Source organism: Macaca nemestrina, chromosome 7, assembly GCF_043159975.1.
Source record: "Macaca nemestrina isolate mMacNem1 chromosome 7, mMacNem.hap1, whole genome shotgun sequence".
Lineage (NCBI taxonomy): Eukaryota > Metazoa > Chordata > Mammalia > Primates > Cercopithecidae > Macaca > Macaca nemestrina.
In genome coordinates this window covers 31,556,596-31,581,751 of record NC_092131.1, presented here as the reverse complement: position 1 = coordinate 31,581,751, position 25,156 = coordinate 31,556,596, and the positions used below count along the sequence as shown (strand labels likewise).

The 25,156-nt window shown below is 46.2% G+C and overlaps 1 protein-coding gene and 1 long non-coding RNA gene across 4 annotated transcripts in view; one reads left to right on the top strand and one right to left on the bottom strand.

Annotated features, from left to right (window-relative positions):
• Window positions 1-1,784: 1,784 nt before the first annotated feature.
• Window positions 1,785-17,238, bottom strand: LOC105495864 (uncharacterized). 2 transcript variants are annotated; one of them, XR_011625697.1, is made up of 3 exons: window positions 16,525-17,238; window positions 16,120-16,240; window positions 1,785-2,880 (listed from the first exon to the last, which is right to left on the bottom strand). It is a non-coding gene; the product is annotated as an uncharacterized lncRNA (long non-coding RNA). The 2 variants fall into 2 exon arrangements; XR_011625696.1 differs by lacking the exon at window positions 1,785-2,880 and adding an exon at window positions 12,975-15,393.
• A 168-nt stretch (window positions 17,239-17,406) lies between these two features.
• LOC105495866 (estrogen related receptor beta) overlaps window positions 17,407-25,156 on the top strand; it is a 190,746-nt gene continuing 182,996 nt past the window's right edge. For both annotated transcript variants that reach the window (XM_011765751.3, XM_011765752.3), the window contains exon 1: window positions 17,407-17,619. In XM_011765751.3, coding sequence (XP_011764053.1) covers window positions 17,618-17,619 — 2 coding nt within the window. In that variant the 5' untranslated portion in view covers window positions 17,407-17,617. The remainder of the gene's footprint in view (window positions 17,620-25,156) is intronic.

Sequence of the window (25,156 nt, the reverse complement as noted above, 5' to 3'; positions counted from 1 at the left end):
TCACTTGAGAACTCCCCTCAATGATAGTTTACAAACCTTTAATTTACCAATCAAAATCAGTCTCTGACTTTCACCATGCTGCTTAACCATGTGTTGTTCATGGATCTAGACACAAATAGGAGATGCCCCAACCACGGGCCTCCCCACTAATTACCAACCCTGGCCCTGCACTATGCATTCCTGATGGGAGTCCCGGCAGCCACTGGGTTACAGCTTAACCTGAATGGCACACACAGACACATAAACAGGTGGGCTGTTAAGTAAGGCTGCTCTGAGGGGACCACAAAGCTGACCACAAAGGCTGCTCTGAGGGGACCACAAAGCACCTGCCAGGCAAGGTCCAGGCAAGGTGGAGCATCTGAGGCCCAATGACTAGTTCCTGCCACTTCCTCCCCCTCCCACTCCTTCTCTGTCCATCCCCAGGGTCTTTTATGCTTTTAAAATATCTACCTGGAAAATGCTGTTACCCATCTCTATGCCTGGCAATCTCCTCTACAGCCCTCAAAACCCAACTCAAATACCCCACCTCCTCATACATTCTCCTCCAACTCCAGTCAAATCCCGCATCACCCAAGGAATTTGGTCCTACCTCTGCCTTAGCACTTACTGTACTGTACATATTTTGCCTTTTATGTATTTGCCTTCTTAAGAACAGTGAGAGTAGTTTATTCATCTCTGAATCCCTGGTCCTTAGCTCAATGCCTGGCTCACAGCAGATGCTCAATAAACACTTATTCAATGAATGGTATCTGTGAGGTGGTCAAGGAAGGGGAGTTATCAGGAGAACGGGCCAGGGCTCACTCTTCTTCCTGAATCACCTATTAATACCAAATCGTCACACTCCCAGCCCAAAGCCTCCTCCCAGAAATACAAGGAAGGGAACCGCTAATATCTGAGGTGGAGAGACTTCCTTCACCATGCTGAGCACAAAGGCAGCGCTTGTGGGCTATGCTATGGAGGAGGTTCTGCCCTTTCCTGCTCTGTGGTTTAATGTGTAACTTGTCACCTTCCCTGAATGTCAATTTCTTCTATTTGCCTGTAACATTTTCACCTTGGTTGGTCTCCTTGGTTACAATGTGAAGTTCCAGGCCCAGGCCAGACCTGCCACCAGCCTACCCACCTCTGGATCCATAGTGACTGACAAAGGCTTTGACACCATGGTCTCTGGCCCCAGGAGACTGACCCAGACTTCCCAAATCTGCCAAACACTCTCCGAATCACTCCCGTCCCAGGGCAGGCTAGTGGCTGAGCTCTTAGGAGCCTCAGTTACTCCTGGAGGGTAAGATCCTGGAGGGCATGAGTCTGCCCTGTGCCTCCCACAGAGCCCTGCACCTTGGAGAGGCTCAACACGTATTTGTGGAATTCAGTGGAATTATTGTCCCTTCTTTGCTACAGTTCCTTCATTTGAAGATTCTATTTCTGCCTCCTAGAAGAGTTCACACTAACCTACAAGCTCTCCCTTCTTCCCTTTTTCCCTCCCTACTTTCCTTCCTTCCTTTTTTTTTTTTTTTTTTTTTTTTTTTTCTGAGACAGAGTTTTGCTCTTGTTGCCCAGGCTGAAGTGCAATGGCGCTATCTCGGCTCACTGCAACCTCCACCTCCTGGGTTCAAGCGATTCTCCAGCCTCGGCCTCCCAAGTAGCTGGGATTACAGTTGCCCACCACCACACCTGGCTAACTTTTGTATTTTTAGTAGAGACGGGGTTTCACCACATTGGCCAGGCTGGTCTCGAACTTCTGACCTCAGGTGATCCACCTGCCTCAGCCTCCCAAAGTACTGGGATTACAGGCATGAGTCACTGCGCCTGGCCTCCTTCCTTTCTTCTACACATTAAATCAGCACCAAATATGCAGCAGCGTGGAGGAGCCCCACAGCGACTAAGACCTTACAGGCATCTCTTCTATGGAGATGACCAGACGGTACAGGACACATCAGCAAACCACAAGGTGACCTCACGCAGTGGGAGATGCCATAAGGAAAAAACAGAGGCCCCGCCAGAGGGGAAAAGAGAGGGGTCTGCTCTGGAGAGTGCAGTCAGGGAGGGACTCTAGAGAAGGTGACAGAACACCAGCAGTGCAGCATCAGTGTTTTAATGATGCAAAGCTTTAGTTTTAGTTTTAGTTTTAAGATAAGGTCTTGTTCTGTCACCTAGGCCGGAGTGCAATGGCACGATCTCGGCTCGTCCAGCCTCAACCTGCTGGCCTCAAGCAATCCTCCCACCTCAGCCTCCCAAAGTGCGGGGATTGCAGGCATGAGCCACTGCGCTTGGCCACAAAGTTTTATTTAAAAAAAAAAAAAATCGTAGCTAATGACATAAGAATAACATTTGTTCATTCTGGTGGCAAGTACATGAGCATCTATTACCTTTTGCACTTTTCTGTATTAAAAATGTTTCTGTACTTAAAATGTTTTCTGCATTATATTATCAAATTAAAAGCTTCTATTCAACAAGTCACAATTTGTGACACTTGAGCCATAGTTCCTACGAATGACGATTAGCCACCTTGGAGCATTATCACTGGACCCCTGAATTACTCTGGCCCTTGTCTTGTGGCCACCCTTGATTTCCTCTTTTTCTCTTCCTGGTAGACTCGTATTCATCCTTCAAAACCCAGCTCAAAGGTTACCTTCCCAGTGAATCCTTCCTTTACCTCCTCTGAGAGAGTCAGTTGTTCCATAACTGTAGTCACTCATACGTTGTCTATATATTCCTAATAAATCCTAGCATATTGTATCATTATTTATTTGTGCATATATCTTTTCTTAGTCTGCAGATTCTTCCAGGATATTGTCTGAATCTTGTTGACTCCTTATCTTCAGCTTCTAGCAGAGAGCACACAGTAGCACATTGTAGATTCTCTGTGATGATACTCCACGCTGCCTGTTGGATGTATGAATGAATGTTTAACCTTCAAACAACAAGCTTTCAAAAGTATATTAATAGAATATATTTGTATACAAGGAATATGCTAATTAAAATTAGTTTTATTTATTCATTCACCCAAACTCAGCAAGAACTCCATTTGGCTGCTATTAATGTTTAGTGTGATTTACGGTAAGTACTAGAAATGTAAAAAATGTGTTTCTTTTGAAAGGAAAGCTACAGTTCCTTCTTGTTTTCCTTCATGCCTCCCCCATTTGTCTGAATTAGTAAGGCTTTACTTTTAGTTCAAGTCTTTGCCTCAGACTTGAAAACTACTTGTACGGTAATTTAATTACCTCTGAATCTACTGAAGGCAAATACCAAGCAATCTACAGGGTAAGATTATGGAGTTCCAAGTTATGTATTAAGTCAGCCTCGTGTAATCCTCTAGGCAGTAGATGGTGACCCCCTTACCCCCATTCCGTTGTGTCAGTGCTGGAAGGGAAGCTCAGTTAGAAAATTTGCATCCTTGAGTTAGCCAACAGAAGGGCGGCAGAGTCCTTATATGCAAGCAAATCAAGACAGAGGGCTTTCTGCTCCTTCCAAAGCTCTACGGTTCTTCCTGGAGGGGCATGGATTAATAACCATAAAACCAGAAAGGAGTTGCCACCATCACTGAACAGATTGTGGGGGAAAACGTAGGTCTGGAGCTGGACTGACTTGGTTTCCATCCCAGCTCTGCCTCTTTCAAGGTGGAAATGCTACAGGACCTCCCAGTGCCTCAGTTTCTTAGTTTCTTAATCTGTAAAATGGGATGATAATGGTATCTCCACTTCAGGGGCTGCTGTGAGGATCAGATGAGTGAACATGTGTAAAGTGCCTAGAACAGTGCCTGGCACATAACATGTGCTCAGGTGCAAAAGAAGCTCCCCAAGAAACTCTCCTGCAGCCCAATTGATTCACAAAGAAAGGACATCTTCATTGCTGCCACTTGTCCCTTGGGTGTTTCCTCACCTTGTCCCATATGCCCAGGGGCTACTGTGACTGAAACAGTGAGGAATCATTTTGTAAAGGGCTGCAAAATGGGCAGGTTTTCTTCTAACCCAAAGACTGACAATAATTTTTTGGAAGTGGGGCTTGGGGTTAAAGGAAGATGGTGACCAGGCGTGGTGGCTCATGGCTATAATCCCAGCACTTTGGGAGGCCAAGGTGGGTGGATTACTTGAGTTCAGGAGATCAAGACCAGCCTGGTCAACATGGTAAAACCCCATATCTACTAAAAATATAAAAATTAACTGGATGTGGTGGCACGTGCCTGTAATCCCAGCTACTCAGGAGGCTGAGGCACAAGAATCGTTTGAACCTGGGAGGTGGAGGTTGCAGTGAGCCAAGATCCTGTCACTGCAGTCGAGCCTGGGGCACAGAGCAAGGCTCTGTCTCAAAAAATAAATAAATAAAAGGGAAAATGGTGCCAACTTATTAGAGGGAGAAATGGAATAACTGAAAGTGTGAAATGAAATTCACACCATTGACATTATTCTACCAATGTTTGCATTTTAGGGATTCTTTTTTTTTTTTTTTTGACAGAGTCTCTGTCACCCAGGCTGGAGTGCAATGACACAATCTCGGCTCACTGCAACCTCCGCCTCCCAAGTTCAACCAATTCTCCTGCCTCAGCCTCCCAAGCAGCTGGGATTACAGGCGTGTGCCACCACGCCCTGCTAATTTTTGTATTTTTAGTAGAGATGGAGTTTCACCATGTTGGCCAGGCTGCTCTCAAATTCCTAGACTCAGGTGATCCACCCACCTCAGCCTCCCAAAGTGCTGGAATTACAGATGTGAGCCACCTCTCTCGGCTGCATTTTAGGATTCTTAACCTGTGGGGTCTCAGGGCTTTTCTACTGGTTTACATGCAGTTTATATTAATTGTCTGGCTCTGGGCCATATGTAGCACCATTTACCATATGTAGCACCACACCTAATTTATTAGTTAGAATGCTTTGGGATGCAAGTAACAGAGAGACTATGAAAAGGAAACAGTGATTTAGGCAATAGAAACATGCATCGTCTTCTATAACAAGAAGTAGTTGGTTCCAGGGTTGGTTTCTTGGCCCAGCGGGTCACCAGTGAGCCATAGTCCCACACCTTTTCCATCCTTGTGCTCTGATGTCTTTGGCATGTTGGCTTTTCCTGTCCAAGTTTCTTTTTTATGATTACACAATGGCTTCTGCAGCTCTTTCCCCTGGTCTGTCTCTCTTTCTATCATGGAGGAAAATATTGCCCAAATGCCTTCCCTTTCCACCCCAGCAAACTTCCCCTTAAGTCTTATTGTTTGACTGGGACACATGGAAACCTCTAACTATAAGGGAAGCTGGAGAAACACCTGGCATTGTTAACGTCTACAGTAATTGGCCCAGCCAGGAAAACCGGAAGACTACAAGGCAATCCATGATGTCTGCTGCACTTGCTCAAATGCCTCTTTCATCATTTTCTTCTATGTTCTCTTCTCCAAAAGCCTCTTCCAACTCAAATATTAACTGGTAGCTGGTTCTTTTTCTCCTAGAAGAGGGTTTATCCCTTCCTAAGTCAGTTCTTTTTGTGGGGCTGCTGCACATACCTGCCCACATTGTGATCTGCCCAATTCTAGGAAATTCATATGCACTGCCCCATGGATGGTGCCTCCTGGAGTTGTGCAGTGCACAACGTTCTCATCTGACACCCTGCAGACCATTTCTCATTCATCCTATGTTGATCTCTTTCCCTACTCTTCACCCATTTATTCTATGTTTCCTAATTCGTTTTCATTCATTCATTCAACGAACATTTATATAGATCACCTAGTGAATGCCAGGAGCTGGGATAGGCACTGGTTGGTAGTGGGACAGAGGATGATAAAAACAAGAAAAAGCAAGTCCTCATTCTCCAGGAGCTACCTCCCAGGGATGGAGACCAACATGTGAACAAATCTTTACAGTACTGTGTGATATGTGTTTTAGGAGAGTGTGTCCCACAATCCTGTAGGAGTTCAGAGGAAGCAGTGGCTGAAGTAGGGAAAGGCTCCTAGAGGAGGTGACACTAGAGCTGGGCTTTGAAGGCCGGTGCTGTATTTCAGGCAGAGGGATGAAAGAGAACGCAGCGGTGCAAGGGAGACAGTACCATGTGCCAGGGGGCGGCGAGAGATGTGACCAGGAATATGAGTTAGAGCTGAATTATGAAAACTAAAGGACTTGGGTTTTATCCCATGGAAAATGGAGAGCCATTGGATATTTTAAATAAGAAAATTAACAAGGCAAGGATGGCCACTCTCACCACTTGGCTCAACATAGTACTGCAAGTCCTGGCCAGAGCAGTTAGGCAAGTAAAAGAGACAAAAGGCATAGAAATCAGAAAGGGAGAAGCAAAATTATCTCTGCAGATGACATAATATATACAGAAAAATCCTCCCAAATCTGTTAGAACTAATAAATATAGTAAAGTTGCAAGATACAAAATTAACATACAAAAATCAGTTACCTTTCTTTCTCTTTCTTTCCTTCTTTCTTTCTTTCTTTCTTTCTTTCTCCTTCCTTCCTTCCTTCCTTCCTTCCTTCCTTCCTTCCTTCCTTCCTTCCTTCCTTCCTTCCTTCCTTTCTCTCTCTCTCTCCCTCCCTCCCTCCCTCCCTCCCTCCCTCCCTCCCTTCCTTCCTTCCTTCCTTCCTTCCTTCCTTCCTTCCTTCCTTCCTTCCTTCCTTCCTTCCTTCCTTCCTTCCTCTTTCTTTTTTTTTTTTGACAGGGTCTTGCTCTGTCATCCAGGCTGGAGTGCAGTGGTGCAATCTTGGCTGACAGCAATCTCTGCCTCTCAGGCTCAAGCAATCCTCCTCCTTCAGCCTCCCAATTAGCTGGGACCACAGGTGTATGCCACCACACCTGGCTAATTTTTTGTAGTTTTTGTAGAGACAGGGTTTGGCTATGTTGCTCAAGCTGGTCTCAAACTCTGGGACTCAGGCAATCTGCCCTCCTCAGCCTCTCAAAATGTTGGGATTATAGACCGAAGCCACCACACCTGGCCTAATTAGTTGTCATTCTATATCCTACAACAAGCTATCTGAAAAGGGAATTAAGAAAGAAATCCCATTTACCATAGCTTCAAAAAGAATAAAATACTTAGGAATAAACTTAGCCAAGGAGGTGAAACACCTGTACACTAAAAAGTACAAATCATTGGCCTGATGCAGTGGTTCACACCTGTAATCCCAGCACTTCGGGATTACAGCAGAGGTGGGCAGATCACTTAAAGCCAGGACTTCAAGACCAGCTTGGCCAACATGGTGAAACCCCATCTCTACAAAATTAGCCAGGTGTGGTGGTGCAAGCCTGTAATCCCAGCTACTCAGAAGGCTGAGGCAGGAGAATCACTGAGCCAGGGAGGCAGAGGTTGCAGTGAACTGAGATCATGCCACTGCACTCCAGCCTGGGTGAAAGAGAGAGACTCGGTCTCAAAATAAAAGTACAAATCATTGATGAAACAAATTAAGGAAGACAGGAATACATGTAAAGCCATCCTGTGGTCATGGATTGGAAGACTTAATATTGTTAAAATAGCCATATATCCATAGCTATCTACAGACTCGGTGCAATCCCTATCAAAAATCTCAATGGCATTTTTTATAGAAATAGAGGAAACAATCTAAAATTCATATGGAACCACAAAAGACCCCAAATAACTAAAGCAACCTTGAGCAAGAAGAACAAAACTGGAGGCATCACACTTCCTGATTTCAAAATATACTACAAATCTATAGAAATTAAAACAGTATGGTATGGTACTGGCATAAAAACAGACACACAGACCATGGTATAGTATAGAATAGACAGCCCAGAAATAAATGCATGTATATACGGTAAACTCGTCTTTCACAAGGGTCCAAGAATACATGTGGATAAGATAGTCCTTTCAGCAATTGGTGCTGAGAAAACTGTATTTGTATATGGAGAAGAATGAAATTGAATGCTTATCTTACACTATATACAAAAATCAACTTAAAATGGATTAAAGATTTAAATGCAAGATCTGGAACTGCAAATCTTCAAAAGAAAACATAGGAGAAAAAGTTGGCAATGATTTCTTGGATTTGACACCAAAAGCACAGGCAACAAAAGCAAAATTGGATGTGTAGGATCATGTCAAACTAAAAATCCATGCAGCAAAGCAAACCATCAACAGAGTGAAAAGGCAATCTGTAAAGTGGGAGAAACTATTTGCAGACCACATATCCGATAAGGGATTACTATCCAGAATGCCCAAGAAACTCCTACAATTCAACAGCTGAAACAAGAACAAATAACTTGATTGATTGATCAATTGATCGATTTTGAGACAGAGTTTCATTCTTGTCTCGCAGGCTGGAGTGCAATGGCTCACTGCAAACTCTGTCTCCCAGGTTCAAGAAATTTTCCTGCCTCAGCCGTCTGAGTAGGTGGGATTACAGGCATGAGCCACCATGCCTGGCTAATTTTTAGTATTATTATTAGGAACAGGGTTTCACCATGTTGGCCAGGCTGGTCTTGAACTCCTGACTTTAGGTAATCCCCCACCTCAGCCTCCCAAAGTGCTGGAATTACAGGCATGAGCCACCTACCCCAGCCAATAACTTGATTTTAAAATGGGCAAAGGACTTGAATAGACACTTCTCTAAAGAAGATATACAGATAGCCAACAATACTTGAAAAGAGGCTCAACAACACTAATAATCAGGGAAATGCAAATCAGAACCGCACTATCACCTCACACCTGCTAGGAGGGAAGGAATGAGATCAAATTTGGCCATATCCTGGTGATCAGACTTGGTGGCTAATTAGATGTGGAGGGAGAAGGAGGAGTTAAGGACTTGGAGGCTTCCAGTTTGGGGAATGAGGTGGATGGTGGTACTGTTAGTTAAGAGGGAACACAGGCAGAAGAGTGCGTTTATAGAAGAAGATGATAAATCTGGTTTTGAGCACACTGCATTTAATGCAGTTACCTGGTTATGAACACAGCCACATGTAGAAGGGAGACGTAAATAAGACTCTAAAAGATCCATGGTCCAGGGGGTGACATTGCACAATGTAGGGAAATAGACTGAGGGGAAGGCAGGGTCCAACACAATGCAGTTTTGTTTTGTTTTGATGTTGAATAGAGCCGACTTTAAAGCATTTCAGTAAGTTTTGTGGAAGGAGTCATTGGAGAGAATCAGTGATGGGAGAGAGGAAGGGGAGAACTGATAGGACAGAGTCCTGGAGAGGGGCTAGCAGCAGGGCTGGATGGAGCTGATATCCTGGGGCAGGAGAAAGAACAGAAACTTATCGGAGATGTGGTAGAGGGCTGCCATCAATCTCTCTATCCCTTAAAAGGCTCAAAATCCCCAGAGATTTTTTTTCAATATGGCAAATTCATATTCCTGACAGTCCTGAACAATTTATTTATTTATTTATTTATTTATTTATTTATTTATTTATAGAGACGGAATCTCGCTCTGTCCCCCAGGCTGGAGGACAGTGGCGGGATCTCGGCTCACTGCAAGCTCTACCTTCCGGGTTCATGCCATTCTCATGTCTCAGCCTCCTGAGTAGCTGGGACTACAGCCGCCCACCACCACGCCCGGCTAATTTTTGTATTTTTAGTAGAGAACGGGTTTCACTGTGTTAGCCAGGGTGGTCTCAATCTCCCCATCCACCTGCCTTGGCCTCCCAAAGTGCTGGGATTACAGGCGTAAGCCACCGCGCCCAGCACAATTTCTACTTTTAAAGTTTGACTACCAGCATCCATTTGCTTTTGGAGAGGTGCAGGACCCTAGTCTCTTTTTGGGGAATTACTTTTCTCCCATTGTGCATAGTCCTAGTGAGCTGTCAACCTCTCCGACCTCCTCACCACCCAAGGTGATCATGTGACCCAGGCTAAGCCAGTCAATATCTTTCCTGTGGCTTTTGGCCTTTAAGCAGAAGGAGGCAGGGTTGGCAGTTGCTTGGAGCTCATTCATTCTAGTGACTGTGTCCCAAAGAAGCCACCACATTCTGTTCTCAGACTCCCAGAGCCACCTTCGTTTCCTCAGTCTTTCCTTCTGTTATTGTTGTTGTTGTTTGTTTCTGAGATGAAGCCTTGCTCTGTCACCCAGGCTGGAGTGCAGGGGCGCACTCTCAGCTCACTGCAACCACCGCTTCCCAGGTTCAAGTGATTATCCTGCCCCAGTCTCCCACGTAGCTGGGATTATAGGTGCGTGCCACCACGCCTGGCTAATTTTATATTTTTAGCAGAATTTCACCATGTTGGCCAGGCTGATCTTGAACTCTTGGCCTCAGGTGCCCACCTCAGCCTCCCAAAGTGCTGGGATTACAGGCTTGAGGCACCACACCCAGATGGTCTTTCCTTTTTTTAATATGAATTACTTTATATCATTTCAATAAGTTCTATTTCTGCTTAAGTTGGTCACAGTGGGGTTCTGGCTGCTTTTGACCAAAGTATACTAATGGCAGCTCTGAAAAACTGCAGAATAATAGCGTGTTTATTGCTGACCAGAATTGTATAGGTATCTTCAGCCCTCCCATTTTACAGAGCAGATTTGGGATCAGCTCTCTATCCCCAGTTTATAAGGAACAAGACAGAAGGCCTGGGAAGAGCTGCTGGAATCCATGGTCAGCATGAGCTTTGGCCACATCTAGCTCTGAGACTTCCTAAACTTTCCACCCTTGCCCTTCTCCTGCCCTTCACCTCCTTTTCCCGCTTTAAATCCCATCCTGAAGGAAAGACTAGGGAGATCTAACTATTCCCTATGGGGTCTATCCAATAACTGGGAAATCTCCCAGCAGTCATTAAGTTCTAAGATCTTTCTCTTACTCAGCCAGAGGAAAAGACTCAAACCATGGTAGATATGCCCTGAGCCCTGGAAACGCCCCACAGGGTGCACCCAGCCAGTGCAAGCCCATCTCTCTTTGTGCATTCCCTTCCAGTTGTGTTCTTGGTGGAAATCCTATTGCTTTAGTTCACTAACACCATGAGAAAGTGTCACTGTGTACCCCCTACTTGGGTGGGGAGCCATAGCAGAAACACTATGAGCATGGGCTTTTATACCAGGCAGAGGCTGATCCTAACTCTACCATCTACCCACTGTCCAATGTGGGCAAGTCACTTGCCCACTTGGCTTGCCAGTTTCCCAGCTGATGAACTGGAGAAAATAATGACCATCAGGGTAGTTGTAAGATTTAAATAAGGCGATGTAGATCAGGTGCTTTCCACAGAACTTAGCACACAACAGTGCTCAATGAATGTCAGCAATTGTTCCATTATTACTGCCTTTTCGTTGCTTGAGACAAACACAGGTGAGAAGACAGCACACTACTCAAGGCGATGTGAGATGTGACAGACACTCAGATGAGACGTGTTGGTGGTGGTGGGAGGAGATTGGAGGTGAGGGATGCTGTGAAAAGGGAGTGGACAGGTGAGATGTCACACTTGACCTGGGCCCTGAAGAATGAATAGAAATTAAGTAAGACAGAAGGGAGGCAGCGGAGCCAGGAACACACCTAGCTGGGACAGCGTGTTTATGGGATGCCATGCAGGCTGGCTGGGCAGCAGGGCAGGTCTCCTGGAGTAAGGAAATGGTGGAAATGGGGAGAGGGAGTCTGGGCCTGGGGGCCTTTGATTTGTCGACTTAGGTCTCCTGTTATTCCATGAGTCCCTGTTCAGGCAGCTCCCCCTCCTCTAAGAAGAATACAGCATCCCCCAGGGGATTGTAGGCATGTGCCAAACTGCTGGGCATGGAGAGTTCCCCAGCAAATGTATTCCTGGTCAAAAGGCATTCTGCAGCCACCAGGGGGTGGGTATTTATTTCAGCGCGAGCACCTGCTTTCAGGGAATCCTTTGGGGACATCAATCTGCCCTTCTTGCCTCCTCTTCCCATGCAAGATGTCACCAGCATCAAACTGTGTGACCTCCACCTGATGCACCTGTAGAATGCCCTCTGGAAATGGTGTGTCCCCAGAGCTTTCTCACCCTTGAGTTTAAAGCCAGTGTGCCCACAATGCTGCTTCCTGGTCTCCTGTGTCCCGGCGAGAGATGATTAATGGCCTAGTCGCACCGGTGTGTTGTATTTAGGTCTATCCCCAAGCAGATAGATTTTTCTTTCCAGATAAAGTGGAGGCAGGCCCTTCCTGGACTGCAGGTCCTTGCCCACCCCTCCTGGCTGGCAGTCTGTTAGGGAATTCGGAAAGGTAAATGAATTGATAAGACAGTGTGGGAGGGGGATGACTGCACTTTCAGTGGCCCTTGTAAACAATGTAAAGTCACCTTGATGTGCCGGGACTAATGACGCTGGAGCAAGCCAAATGGAGCCCTGTGGCACTGAGCCAGTGGAGGTGCACGCATCCCCGAGGCCGGAGAGGAGCGGTCAAGGGCCCACCTCCCTCTGCCTGTGTCTTTTCTTTGTGGTGACACACAGCTCTGTCTCATTCCGGGGACAAGACCTCCTGAACTTTCAGTTGCTTATTCTGTAAAAGGGAATCTTCTGGGTTGAGCTGTGTTTCCCACAATGATGTTGAAGTACTGGCTCCCAGTTCCTATGAAGGTGACCTTCTTTAGAAATAAGGTCTTTGCAGATGATCAAGTTAAGATGAATTCACTAGGGTGGGCCCTCCTCCAATACCTGGTGTCCTTATAAAAAGGGGAAATTTGGACACAGAGGCAGAAACGCACACAAGGCTAACGTACTGTGACGCTGAAGGCAGAGACTGGGGTGATGGTGCATCTACAAGCTAAGGAACCCCAAAGACTGCCAGTCAACCACCAGAAGCTAAGAGCGAGGCCTGGAACAGATTCTCCCTCCGAGCCCTCAGAAGGAACCAATCCTGCTGACACCCTAATCCCAGACTTGCAGCCTCCAGAACTAGGAGCCAATACATTTCTGTTGTTTCAGGACCCCAGTTTTGGCCACTTTATTCTGCAGCCCTTGCAGACTAATACAAGAAGTAATAATTCTTCCTGTGGGGGTGTGCCGAGGATTTGACAAGAAAACCTGGGTGAAACAGCTAGTACATAACAGGTATTCACAAATGGTCATTGACTTCTTAGGCTGGGAGGCTCACCCTCAGACCTAGGGGTTAAGAACTGGGCTGGATGTAGGCCAAGGGCCTGGCAGACCCCGCCAAACAAAAAGTACTGCAAGAAAGGTCAGCCTCCTTGTTTCTACAGAATAGACACATGGGGTTAAGAGTTTAGGGAAGGACCACTTATTGTGTGATGTTGTTTATATGAAATATACAGAATAGGCAAATCCATAGAGGCAGAAAGCAGATATGTGGTTGCTGGAAGCTAGGGTCCCCAAAATGCATATGTTAAAGAGAAATAAATGCCTTTTGTTTAAGCCACCAAGTCTCAGGTCTTTTGCTATGGCAGCCCTAGCCAACTAATGGGGGAATGGAAGGTGCCTGCTTAATGTGTACGGGGATCTCTTTGGGAGTGATGAAATGTTCTGGAACTAAACAGTGGTGATAGTTTGCACAGTGTGCAGCATTGTGAGTGTGCTTAACGTCACTCAACTGCATACTTTAAAATGGTGAATTTGCTCATATGCAGAATCTGAAAAAGCTGACCTCTTAGAAGTAGAGAGTAAAATAGTGGTTACCAGAGGCTGGGGAAGGGAGTGAGAAGGGTGGATGGGGAGAGACTAGTTAGTGCTACAGTGTCTCAGTTAAATAGGAGAAATAAGTTCTGGTGTGCTATTGCACAGAAAGATGGTTAGAGCTAACAATATTGGATGGTATATTTCAAAAGAGCTAGAAGAAAGGATCTTAAATGTTCTCACCACAAAGAAACAATGAATGCTCGAGATGATAGTAATGCTTAATACTCTGATTTGATTATTACACGCTGTATGTATGTACAGTTATTATGTGTCAATTAATTTTTTTTCCAGTGGACTTTAGTATATTTACTATGTTATGCAAGCATTCTGGCTATCTAATTCCCTAACATTTCCAGAACAATTCAAAGCCTTTCTATCAGTACAATAAAAAAATTGATGGTGAATTTTATGCCATATGAATTTACAGTATTAAGAAAAAGACAGCTGGCATGGTGGCATGTGCCTGTAGTCCCAGCTATTTGGGAGGTTGAGGCAGGAAGATCGCTGGAGCCCAGGAGCTTGAGACTAGCCTGAGCAACATACTGAAATCCCATCTCTAAAACAAAAAAAATAAAAAGTATATATTGTACACTAAAAAAAAATTGAAAAGGAGGGATTAGGAGGGAAAACTCAAGAAATTCTAGAAGAGTTGGAATCACCTTTGAAGGAGGAGGCAGAGCTCATAATCTCATGGAATAATTGGGGTTGCTGGGATATTTGGATTTTTTTCAAAAATGTCATGTTCTGGTCAACTTCTGAGTGGTAGCCCCAAGGTGGAACATGTAACTGTTCTGGGACACCAGAATACTCCAGGGGGGCAGAGCATCTCTGGAATAATTGAGGTTGCAGTGATATTTGGATCATTTTTTAAAAAGCCATGTTCTGGCCAACTGCTGCATGGTAGCCTCAAGGTGGAATACTCAGCTGTGCCAGGACACAGGGAATCTCTGGGGCAAAGGAACAGAGCAGTGCAGGGAGGAGTGAGTGTATTATGAACCTGGCTCTGTGTGATAGGTGCGGAAACCAGGACAGATTTGGAATCCTCCGGGTCTTCCTGTTCTTCTCTATACCTGCTTTTGGGTGTAAAACTCCAAAACACACTAAAACACACTAGTAAAACACATTGAAACTCCAAAAGTCCCCACGCAGTCTTCTCTTCCTGACCTCTGACTTCTGGCCAGGCTCTGCAGCCAGAGCACGTCTTGCCATCAGGTATTTGCCCTGCCAGAGCCACTTGCCAATTTTAGGGAAGAACCAAAGCAAGATCGAGTGATATGGCTCAGGTGGGCAGGGGCCACCTCCAGAATGAGCATGGGGCACACGTGGGAGCTGATATACCTGGAGCATATATAGAGGACACTGGATGGGCCAGGCATTGTTCTAAGCATCCTTTTGTGTTGAGTCATTTTGTCTTCATGACAATCCTAGGAGACAGACACTTAGAATTCCCGCATTGCAGATGAGGAAACCAAAGCACAAAAAAACCAAGGGATTTTTCTAGACTTTCCCAATAATAAGTGGAAGAGGCATGATTCCAACCCAGGGAGTTCCAGTCCAGAGTCTGTACTTAACAGCCCAGTCTGACAGGCTCAGAGGTGTGTGTCAGGATGTGCATCTGCTCCCAGTAGACTAGGGGGCCTGGCCCTTGAAGCTGGAGAGATTTTGTGATGAGAAAGTGAGGCCATGATGAACCTCCTGCAGGCAAAAGCCTGGGATCTCCTAAGATGATGATGACCTGCCCTTCAAGAGAGCCCCTATGAGCAGAGAGAAATGCCACTGCTTATCAGCTGATCCCAGCAGACCCCTGCTGCCCCCAGGCCAGCTTCAAGGGGGCAGACACCAAGGCTCAGTTCAGTTGGCAGAGTTGAGAATCAGACTGTGAGATGATTCAGAGGTCGACCTAGAGATAAAAAGCCAAAACAAAGGTGCCACAGGGGCTTTCTAAGGAGAGGGGTGGCTGGGTTCAACCCAAACACAGCCCTTCCTACAGACAGTGTGCTGTGCTAGGGGGCTGTGGAAGCCCTAGGAGGGGCTGCAGGATGTCTGCCAGAGATCAGCAAGGGCTTGATGAGAATTGGAGGAGAAAGCAAATCAGGGAGGGAAGTCCTCAGTTTGCATTAGAAGAGAAAGGTTTTTCCCTGGGAAGGAGGCTGGTGGTGAATGTGAGTCTAAGTGGCTATAGCCCCAGTCATCAGAATGGGAGCCTCTCTAGAGCCCTGTCTCTGCAGGATTATCTGCTTTTCCAGCAACTAAACTTGCAGAGAACCCTGTGTGTGGCCAGGCCTGATTAGAGAGGAGTGCTTAGTGGCTGACCACTGGCATCACTGGCCTGGTACTCAGAAGGGCAATGGTTCTCAGATAAAACTGCGAGTGAAAATACAGCAGTTTGACTATATCTGCCTGAAGTCTCACTCCCAGTTCTGGGCCTTCCTAGGGACACTCTTACGCTACAGACATTTCTAGACAGTATCTTACTTAGTCCAAAGGAGTGGCTCAAATGATAGTATCTTAAGAATCACTCATTCATTCAATTAGTCAGTCAATCAATCCGTACTCAGCAGAGTCTTACTATGGATCAGGTATCATGGGGATGTGATGATGAATGAGACAAACACATAATCTTTACCTTCTTGGAGCTCATATTCCAGTGGCAGGCTACTGGGATAAAGATTGGAGGCTCTACACATTAAATAGGTTTTCGACTTCAACAGCTTAGATACCACCCCATCCTTGTAGTTTCCGATAACCTGGAGAGTAAAGGATTAGATCTAACATGAAGAAGAGGTTCAACTTCATTTCTTTTAAAAATTGGGGATCAGGAAGTTTTAGGGATTATGAAGTACCTGTCCCTTATCCACACCAGCAAGGGGCTCGTCCTGTGACCCTTCTTGAAGGGGAAACTCACCTGAAATTCTGCCTCATTTAGCATGCACAGGAAATCCAGAAAATCAAGACAGATGACCCTGTGTAGTCAAAGCAAGTGGGTCTCCAGCTGGCAGATGGGAAGCCCCCTGGGGTAATGCGTGCTCACCTGGTTAATTGTTGAACAGCCCATACTTGTGCCGTTTCACCAAGATTCTTCCATCTTCCAGAAACAGCCCCTTGGCTCCGCTTTCAGAGCTGGGCTGGCCTATCCCAGAGAGGCTGCCCCAACTTTGTAGAAACTGGGACAGGCAGTGCCTCTTAGAGACCATCCAGTACCCCAAAGAGCGAGGCTTGTTCTCCAAAAAGGAAACCTTTTCAGACGACTTGATGTCCTAAGAAATCTTTCTGGAAAAAGCAGAGACACTCACACCCCCAAGGCCTTTCAACTTCAGGCCGTTCTTCTGTTGGGAACACCATCTCTTGGCCTCTTCAAAGACCTGGCCTCACCAGGCACCTGCACTTTCTCTCTCACCCTCCAGGAGCCTTCTGCATGGCCCCCAGGAAGCCTGCCTGGCCCCTGAGCCGGGAAAACTGAGTTCTCTCCCTACCTCCTAATTTGGCAGGAGGAATGGAAACTTTCGTGGAAAGCACTTGAGCTGACGAATGCTCCCAAGTCAGGACTTTGACTCGGGCCCTGACAGGGCCACGGGCTCAGGATCCAGAGAGGGGGTGGCTCTCCTTCTCCAGGTCAGGACCTCCTGCCCTGCCTCCTCCCCTTGCTTTCTGCCGACCAGACCATCAGTCACCAGCTCTCCTGTGACCCCAAGTGACTGCCACACACCACTAGAGAAGTCATTGTCTTCCACATCCCCCCTTTTCCCTTGCCCTCCCCCAGTTCCTCCTTCCCTTCATGGTATATTTTTCTTCCACACTTTCCTGCATCCACCAGTGGCTGTGGAGTCTGCGTGGGGCTCGGTGGAGTTGAAAGTCTAGAGCCTTTTGCTGTTTTGTTTAAGACCTGGTTATGGTTGTGAGATTTTTTTTTTTTTTTTTTTTTTTTGTCAGCTGCCTGTTATATCAATCACGGAGTCGGGATCTATTTATAGGTTGGGAGTACTGTGTCCTTAGTCACAAAGAGACACAGACAGGGGACTGTCAGCTGGTACCGGAGGAGCGGAGCAACGAGTTATCAGCAACCAAAAGCACCTGAGGGGGCCGCACATTCCACACCAGCCCCGTCCTCCACGCCAGCCCCAAGCATGTGAGTAAGCCAACTTCTCCCTTTCTCCTCCCCAGACTCTGCGGGTCCTTTTCTGTCCCCTTTCCCTCTCTCTTTCTCTCTCTCTCTCTCTCTCTCTCTCTCAATGGATAAAAATATCTCCCCATGCCTGTTCTTTCATCCTGGTTTTCCGCACTCTAAAGCATCCCTGTGTGGCCCAGAGGAAAACCTTGCCTTTCTTAGACTGTCACAGGAAGGTCAGAGGGTCTCCGAATGGCTAGGTGGGACAGTGACACAAACTCATTTGGAAGCAGTGAGTTCCCTTTGATTTTTGTTTGTTTTCACTGAGAAAAAAAAGTAAGTACATCAGAAGGGCAAGGGAAGTTTACATGCGGCTCAGCAGGGTAGAGATGTCGCCCAGCATGAAAACTTTTATTTGCTGGCAGCTCCGGTGGAGGGCGAGTTGGGGAAGGTTACCCAGGAAGACCCAGTGCCCACAGGACAGGTAATGATGGGGGCTCCTGGAAGATCTGGTTTCAATGTGGGAACTTGCAGGTTCAGGGAGAGCCCCCACAGTCCCAATGACCAGTTTTCCATAGCACCTTAAAGAAAATGACTTTCCCCCTCCCCTCCGCGGAGCAAGTTTGCTTTGAGAAGTCAAGATGAGAGCTGAGGGTTTGTCCTGCCTTCCCGGCTGTCATTGGCTCCCTCATTTGGTATATCTTCTTAATCTTGAAAGGGAACTTTGCTGGGGGCTGGGAGGAAGAGTCCCAGGCCAAAGCCAGGTGTGGAAGGAGGGCTGTTGACTGCTTTGCTCTGCATCCTTCGCAAAGGAAGAAACTTAATATCGCGAGGCTTGTCAAAGCTGTGCTTGTTTCAGACAATTCGAATAGTGTGCAGGCTCTGAGTGCACCTCGGGCAGCTCTAGATGGGGCCTCCCCAGCCATAGTCCGGTGTCCACAGGGTTTACCTGCCACGAGCTTCCCGTGCGACGTTTGGGACTTTAGTTTCTGAATATTGAATAGTATTCACCCGAAACCCTGTACTTGGGAAGATTTGCTTTATAGAATTTACAAAGGAAAAGTAGCCCTACATTTTGGAAAAGCAAAAAAAGTAATGATGCCTAATGTATACTTAAGTACAACTTTTTAAATGTACCTCTTTTTTTTTACCATGAGTTTCTATTTATACAACGGATACCATATGCTATATGGCTGAGGACTCCTTGGTTTCTTTGGGAGAACAATATCCTACAAAGAAATAATCTTTCCAACAATTTAAAAGCATTAAACAAAGCAGAGATGCCTGTATTGTTTTTGATTGATCACAAACAAAATAGTTTTACCAGCAAATCTAACTTGATGAAAGTTAAATAAATGTGGATATATACACATACGTTTAGAGAAGCAATTTGATATCATTTTGATTGTAACCTTTCTGAAACCTTAACTTTCCTTTTTCTGGTTCCATGTTTTCAGCTGCATTTTGTTTAGGGTTATTAATATCTTTAATCCATTCATCCATTATTTTGGATGGGAGAGTGGATCAGGAAGCAATGAGAAATTAGAAGGTAAACGTCCCATGTTCAGCCAGTAAGACCGCATTCAGTAGTGGAGAAAGTCAGAACAAGGAGTTTGGTGTACAAGGGGGTAAATGTCACTATTTAAGACCTAGTACAGACGGTGAAGTCTAAGAACTCCAGAGGGTGACAAGCACCAACTAGGTGTTAAAGTGTATTACCCATACAGCATTATTATTCTTCCTGTTACAAGGGCCTCTATTCTGGTAAATATATCCTGCTAAGGTTTTTTCACCATAATGCTGAAGTGGGATTTGGTGGGTTATTGTTAATTAATTATTGTTAATGAAGTGATTGAGACATTGCATTCAGAAATCAGAGAAGTTCGCTGTTGGCAAAGCCAAACTTCTAGGACTTTCAGATCTCGATGGCTTTTGAGAGAATGTGTGGCTTTTACAAAAGCCTTTTAGTACAAGAGCAAATTCTCCCTCCCTTCCCCAGCCCGCACGCTGGAGCCTGCCTGGCCCACTGTGCAGGCCCAGTGTGTCAGGATTAAATGCAGTGGGAGAGAGTCCTGCATTCCTGAACAAGTTCTGCGTTCTCAGAGCCTTCGTGGTCAGAGAGAAGAATATTTTGTTGAGACATTTAGCTAAAAACTGCCTCTTCCCTGGCCTACATGTAGATCCTTTCAGGTGAGACAGGGGTTTGCCTGACAGTGTGATAGAGAGCCTGGCTTTCATCCTCAAGTCAGGATGTGATTTGGCCCATTGGGCTTAGTTACAGTGATGCGGTTCAGGGAAACTTCAGTGTATTTGCATGAGACAGCCTCTGATTATTTAGTTTCTGCTTCAATAACGATTAATTTTATGTGGTTTGAGCTCCTATCAAACTCATTTTTTTTCAAACTGATTTCTTAAATGCAATTGGTTACGGAGCTGTCTGTGACTTCATGTCTGCAAAATCTAACCCATTCCATCCTTGTCATTGTTTATTTCTCTGAATGTAAACAAGCAGTTTCCTGTGTGCATGCACCATTGTTTTATGGGTCCCCCCACCGCCCTTGAACACGTAGGAATCCAGTCCTGACCTCCTCCCAAATTGGGGACAGTGGGGGCAATGAGCAGGTGCTTTGGAATGCAGCAGGCTCAGGTGCAGGAAGAGGGAATCGCAAATACCTGGAAAGTGCTCCCCTAATTCAAACGATTTTACATAGTTGAGGCCTGTCCAAATACCCCATCAATTAAAATGGCAGCTGGCAGGATTTTAAAACCAAAGACCTATCACTTCACTTCTATAGTATATCTGTCCATCTTTTTCTTATCTCTATTTTTACATTTCATTATCCTCCCGCTCTTTCTCTCCCTCCTGCTTTCCCTCCCCCTTTTCGCCTTTCTTGAAAACACATTTCTATCTGGCACAGAAAATAAACTCAGATTGTGGGTAGTTATGTTAATCTAATTCAATCCTCAGCGGGTTAAGAGTGAAATTCTAATAGTGGAGCGGTGGAGGGCTTTTTTGTTAATGGCTTGGGGATTACATTGAGTTAAAGGCTCATTTCCTAATCAAACAGAGAGGGAGAGAGTGACTCCGAATATTTATGAGTCTCCCAGTGAGAGTTTCAACATTCAACTCCAAAAGCAGGGTTTCTGCAGGAGGAAAGAGTTAAAACCCCTCAGGGCTGCTGGGAAAAAAAAAAAATTAAACCAGTTAAGCCATCAGCATTTTCAGGCTTCTGTACAACTTGTATGCTTGCAAAGTGGAAGGCACTGTGGAGCTGGAGAGAGGGGAATCATTTCACAAAGCGAAAATGGCAACTGTGGTGCAAGCTCTGAAGCTGGAGTCAGCTGATGTGCTCAGAAAAGTGTCCCCTCCAAGCCCCTACAGCTGATGCGCCCGTCCGTTCACTAAGGGCCTGGAGGGGCTATGTGCCTTCAACTCCCCAAATCACTTCTCCTGCTCCAGTTCGGAGGTGAGAACATAGAGACAGGAGTATGGCTCAATTTGCCAGCAGCTAGAGAGTTCCTGTGCCGTCTGGTGGGGCCAGAGAAATGGATTCTCTCCCACTTTGGTCATGCCGCTGGAGGGCTCAGTCTTCCCCTTTAGCCAGTCAATTAGCATCTCCACAGGACCCTTCTCCCACTTTGATCTGTTTTGGTCTGGATGCCTTGGTTCTCCTGCTGGCTTTCTTCACGGAGGACCTCAAAGTCCGCCTGACTTACTGTTCCCAGGTAAAGGCAGGTGAAGAACTCTCTGGTCTCCAGCCAGAGAAGCAACTTGGCCAAGGTCGAGCAATGTCAAGGCCAAGCTGAGGTCAGAAGTCTAAGTCCAGGCAAGCATTCTGGCCTCTCTCTCCCCTCCTTCTCCAAGGAAAGTCAGAGCCATATGGCTGCTGAAACAGGCCCTGGCTTCCCTGGAGAGAGATTTCCTTCTTCAGCTTGGAAAGGGAGGGCAGGAATCCCTGATACAGGGGGATTCTGCATGCTCTGTGAACACACATCCTTTTTTCTGCCACCAACCAAGTGAGCAGTTTCTATTTCTTTCACTTGGGCCTTTTTTCCCTGCTTCATGAGGTCAGCAGAGGCACCAGGATGCCGACTTTCTTTCTGCAGCATCCCTTGGCTTTTTATTTCACCTGTACCTGGGCACTGTTCTTTCTTTAGTGCTTCAAGCTCGGTGCCCTGTGAGTCTTGCATTTCTCCTTTCAAGTCAAGGTGGCATCTATAACACGTCTACATCACCTCTTCTCGGACACCGTCTCCCTTTTCCTGGGGCTTTCAGGGTCCCCGCCTGGTCTCCCTCTGTGACTGCATTCACCCTCTGTGCTGTGATTGTTAGTTTCTGTGTCTCCTTCATTAGGCCGGGAGCTCCACAGAGCAGAGTCTATGCTTCATTTCTCTTTGTTAGCCCGCCTCATCGTTGATAATTCCTGCCCTCTTGCCCTAAGTCCTGCTCTATGGACAGTAGAGAGCTGTAGTTAAGTGTGTGCCTTCCAAGCCAGACAGCCAGAGTTCAAATCCTGGCACTCCCCTTTCTCAGCTGTGAGACTTGAGCTACCAAACCCCTCAGGGTCTCACTTTTCCCATCTGCAAAATGGGGATAACAATAGAACCAACCTCATAGGGTTGTTGGGAAGATGAAATGCACGTGAAGTGCTTAACCCTGGGCCCAACAGGTGTTGACACTTTTATTTTTTTCAGCACAGAGCACTCGCTTCTGCGCACGTCATGTCACACTATTAAAGACAGGCTCCCGCGCCTTCCACTAAGGGGATATTTTTCTTGAATGTTGGCCATACAGAGCTCTGTGTCAGCAAGACATGCAGCTTCATCCTCCAATGGGCTATTCCGTAAGGAAGCCCCCTAACCTGAGAAGAATCCAGGACCGTAAAGCACTGTTTAAACCACTACGGGAGAGCAGAGGATGTGACCTGGGTTTTGGGCAGCACTCCTCAGTCAGAGGAAGCTGTGACTCTTTTCCCTCTGTAGAAAGAGAATTTTGTCAAATTTCTTGGCCCTGGCTCACATTCCAGTGAGCACTTTTGTTCTCGGGTCCCCGAGTCACTCCTGCACCCCCTCCACCCCACATTCTCAGAGGGCAGTTTAGGCTCTGCCTACAGAGCAGGCCAGACCAGTCCTGGCAGTGAAGCCAACAGGGCTGCTTTTTATAGGGCAGCTGGTGACTACTGTGGCCTCCTCCCTCTTGACACAACCACTTGACAGATGAATCCAAACTCCATCACTGGCGTTCCTGCAAGAGGTGTCCCCTCGTGGGATGTCCGCAGTCCTGAGACCCTCAACACTCCTTGTCCCTATGCAGGGACTCACGACGCTGCCAGGCAATGCTCTCTCTTGCTTTGCTTTGCCCACTGTTAAGCTATTGTTTCCTGACTGAAGCAGGGGACTGGAATATGAATCCCAGCGCCACCCAAACTTACAAAATGTCCCATATCCTCACTCTCTCCTCTCTGCTCCCTCCCCTAGCAGTTGGTAGGAGTAGTAGTAGTACAATTAGCAGTAGTCACTATCTCCCTTTTTGCTTCCTTACTATTCACCTTTGAAATTCCCCAGTGCCTAGTGCAGTGCCTGGCACATAGTATGTGTTCAGTAAACACATGCAGAGTGAATTGCAGAAGCTCTTTCCTCATGGGGCCACTTCTAGTCCCTTCATCACAGGAGGAGTGATTTGATGCTATGAATGTCCACCTGCTTTCACTACTAGGTCAGCTCGTGACCCGTTGATCACGGTCCTTGCCCCTGTCCTTCTCTCCTCTCTGTCCCTCTCTCCTGCTTTCATGTTCCTCTGTCCAGGAAAAAAAAAAAATGAGATGAGTCTTTTATTCATATGTGCACAAATCTTCCCAGGAATTTTATTCTGTTCAGTGAAGAAGCTTTGTCTAAGTCGATGTCAAATTTAATTGCTAAACTGGTGTCTCTCCTGTGAATATTTCCCTCATTTGTCATGCTCTCTCCTCTCCCTTTTCTGAACCATACCTGCTTCCTCTGGCTGTTCAAACTCTGTAGGGCCCCCTGTGCTCCTCCTCTTGCTTTAACCACTCTGGTCCCGGGTGGTACACATGAGAGGAAGACCTTCCTTCTGAAGTTTTCCAAAGTGTCTGCTTCCATTAGCACAGACAAGGCTTTTGAAAGGTGTCAAGTTATGAACATCATTTTAGATACTGGATTCTTCCCAGAACAGTTTTTCTGCCCTCATTTGGAAGACAGGGGATAAAAACTCAGGCTGCTGAGGGTTAAATGACAGCAATGAAAAGTCTAGGCATCTCTTGGGGACAAGTGGCTGGCTGAGACAATTGATTAACTTGGCTTAGTGATCTTTCTAGCAATATTCGGGAGTGAAATTTTGCTGATTAGGCTGTGTGTGTGTGTGTGTGTGTGTGTGTGTGTGTGGTGTTTTAGGGTTTATGGCAATAGGGGTAGGATAAGACATGGGAAAGAAATAGATGGTTTGCTCCTAAGTCGGTCTCAGGAAGGAACCTGTCATCACATGTGCATCTGGGGTTATATTAAAATTGTGGACTTTGCATGCTCTGGGGGTTAGTGGAAAACTGGTCAGGGTTCCTTGTTCAAAAACAAGTTTCCAAATTCTGCATTTTAAATTTTGTCTTTAATTTGTAGAGACCCTAGTTTAGTATCTCTGTGGCCTTAATACTCCTCCTTCCCCAGTCCTCCACCCCAGCAGTCGCCCCTAGGCTTGTACGTGTCTGGAGAGGCCCAACACCTGGGCTACAGGTTTGCTAAAAGTCCTGTAGCAGAGTTGGAAGTGAGAAGCATGGCTGAGGTTTGGGAGGGGAGTTGCCAAATGGGGTGACCTCTGCAAGTTCTTAGTTTCACTGTAGCTTAATTTCTTCACCTGCCAAGTGGGGCTGACACCTCCTCTGAGTGTCTCCCAGCACTGGTGTGAAGCAAAATAAAAATCAGAAGATAAACAGGCCTTTAAAACTGGAAGTGCTTACCAGTTTTAGACTAAATTATTCCCCCTAATGGTGACCTCCATGAAACAGTTTTGGTGAAAAGCAGGCTTCAGCACCAAGCTACTGGGGCCTTATCCACATTGTAATAGCTGTGACCTTGGGCAACTGTCCCAGCCTCTCCACTTCACACTCAGTTTCCTCGTCTGTAAAATATGGGTTGTAAGAACACTTCCTTCATCGAGTTGTTGTGAGAATTAAAGGAGGCTTGTGTAAGTCCCTTGAATAGTACCTGCTGGATAATAAACCCTCAAAGCTACTGCTGTGGGTGAGGAAGATGACATTTTGTCTGTAATCATTATTTTGCAGGGCCTGGTGCCAGAAAGGCCAAGAAAGAGGAAACTTTCAAAGCTCCTACATTCCTCCCAAAGTCCCCTGGACAGCTTGCCAGTATAGCAGAAAGTGCTATATTGAGTCACGGATGGCTGATCATAATTCCCCTAATGTGCACATGTGTGCACAAACATCTACAGGTGGTTTAAAACATGCCCTCATCCTTTACAATTCCCTGCTGAGGGGGGCTCCACTCCCACATCCGATGACCAAGTGAGCATCCTCTCATGGCCTGTCTGGGG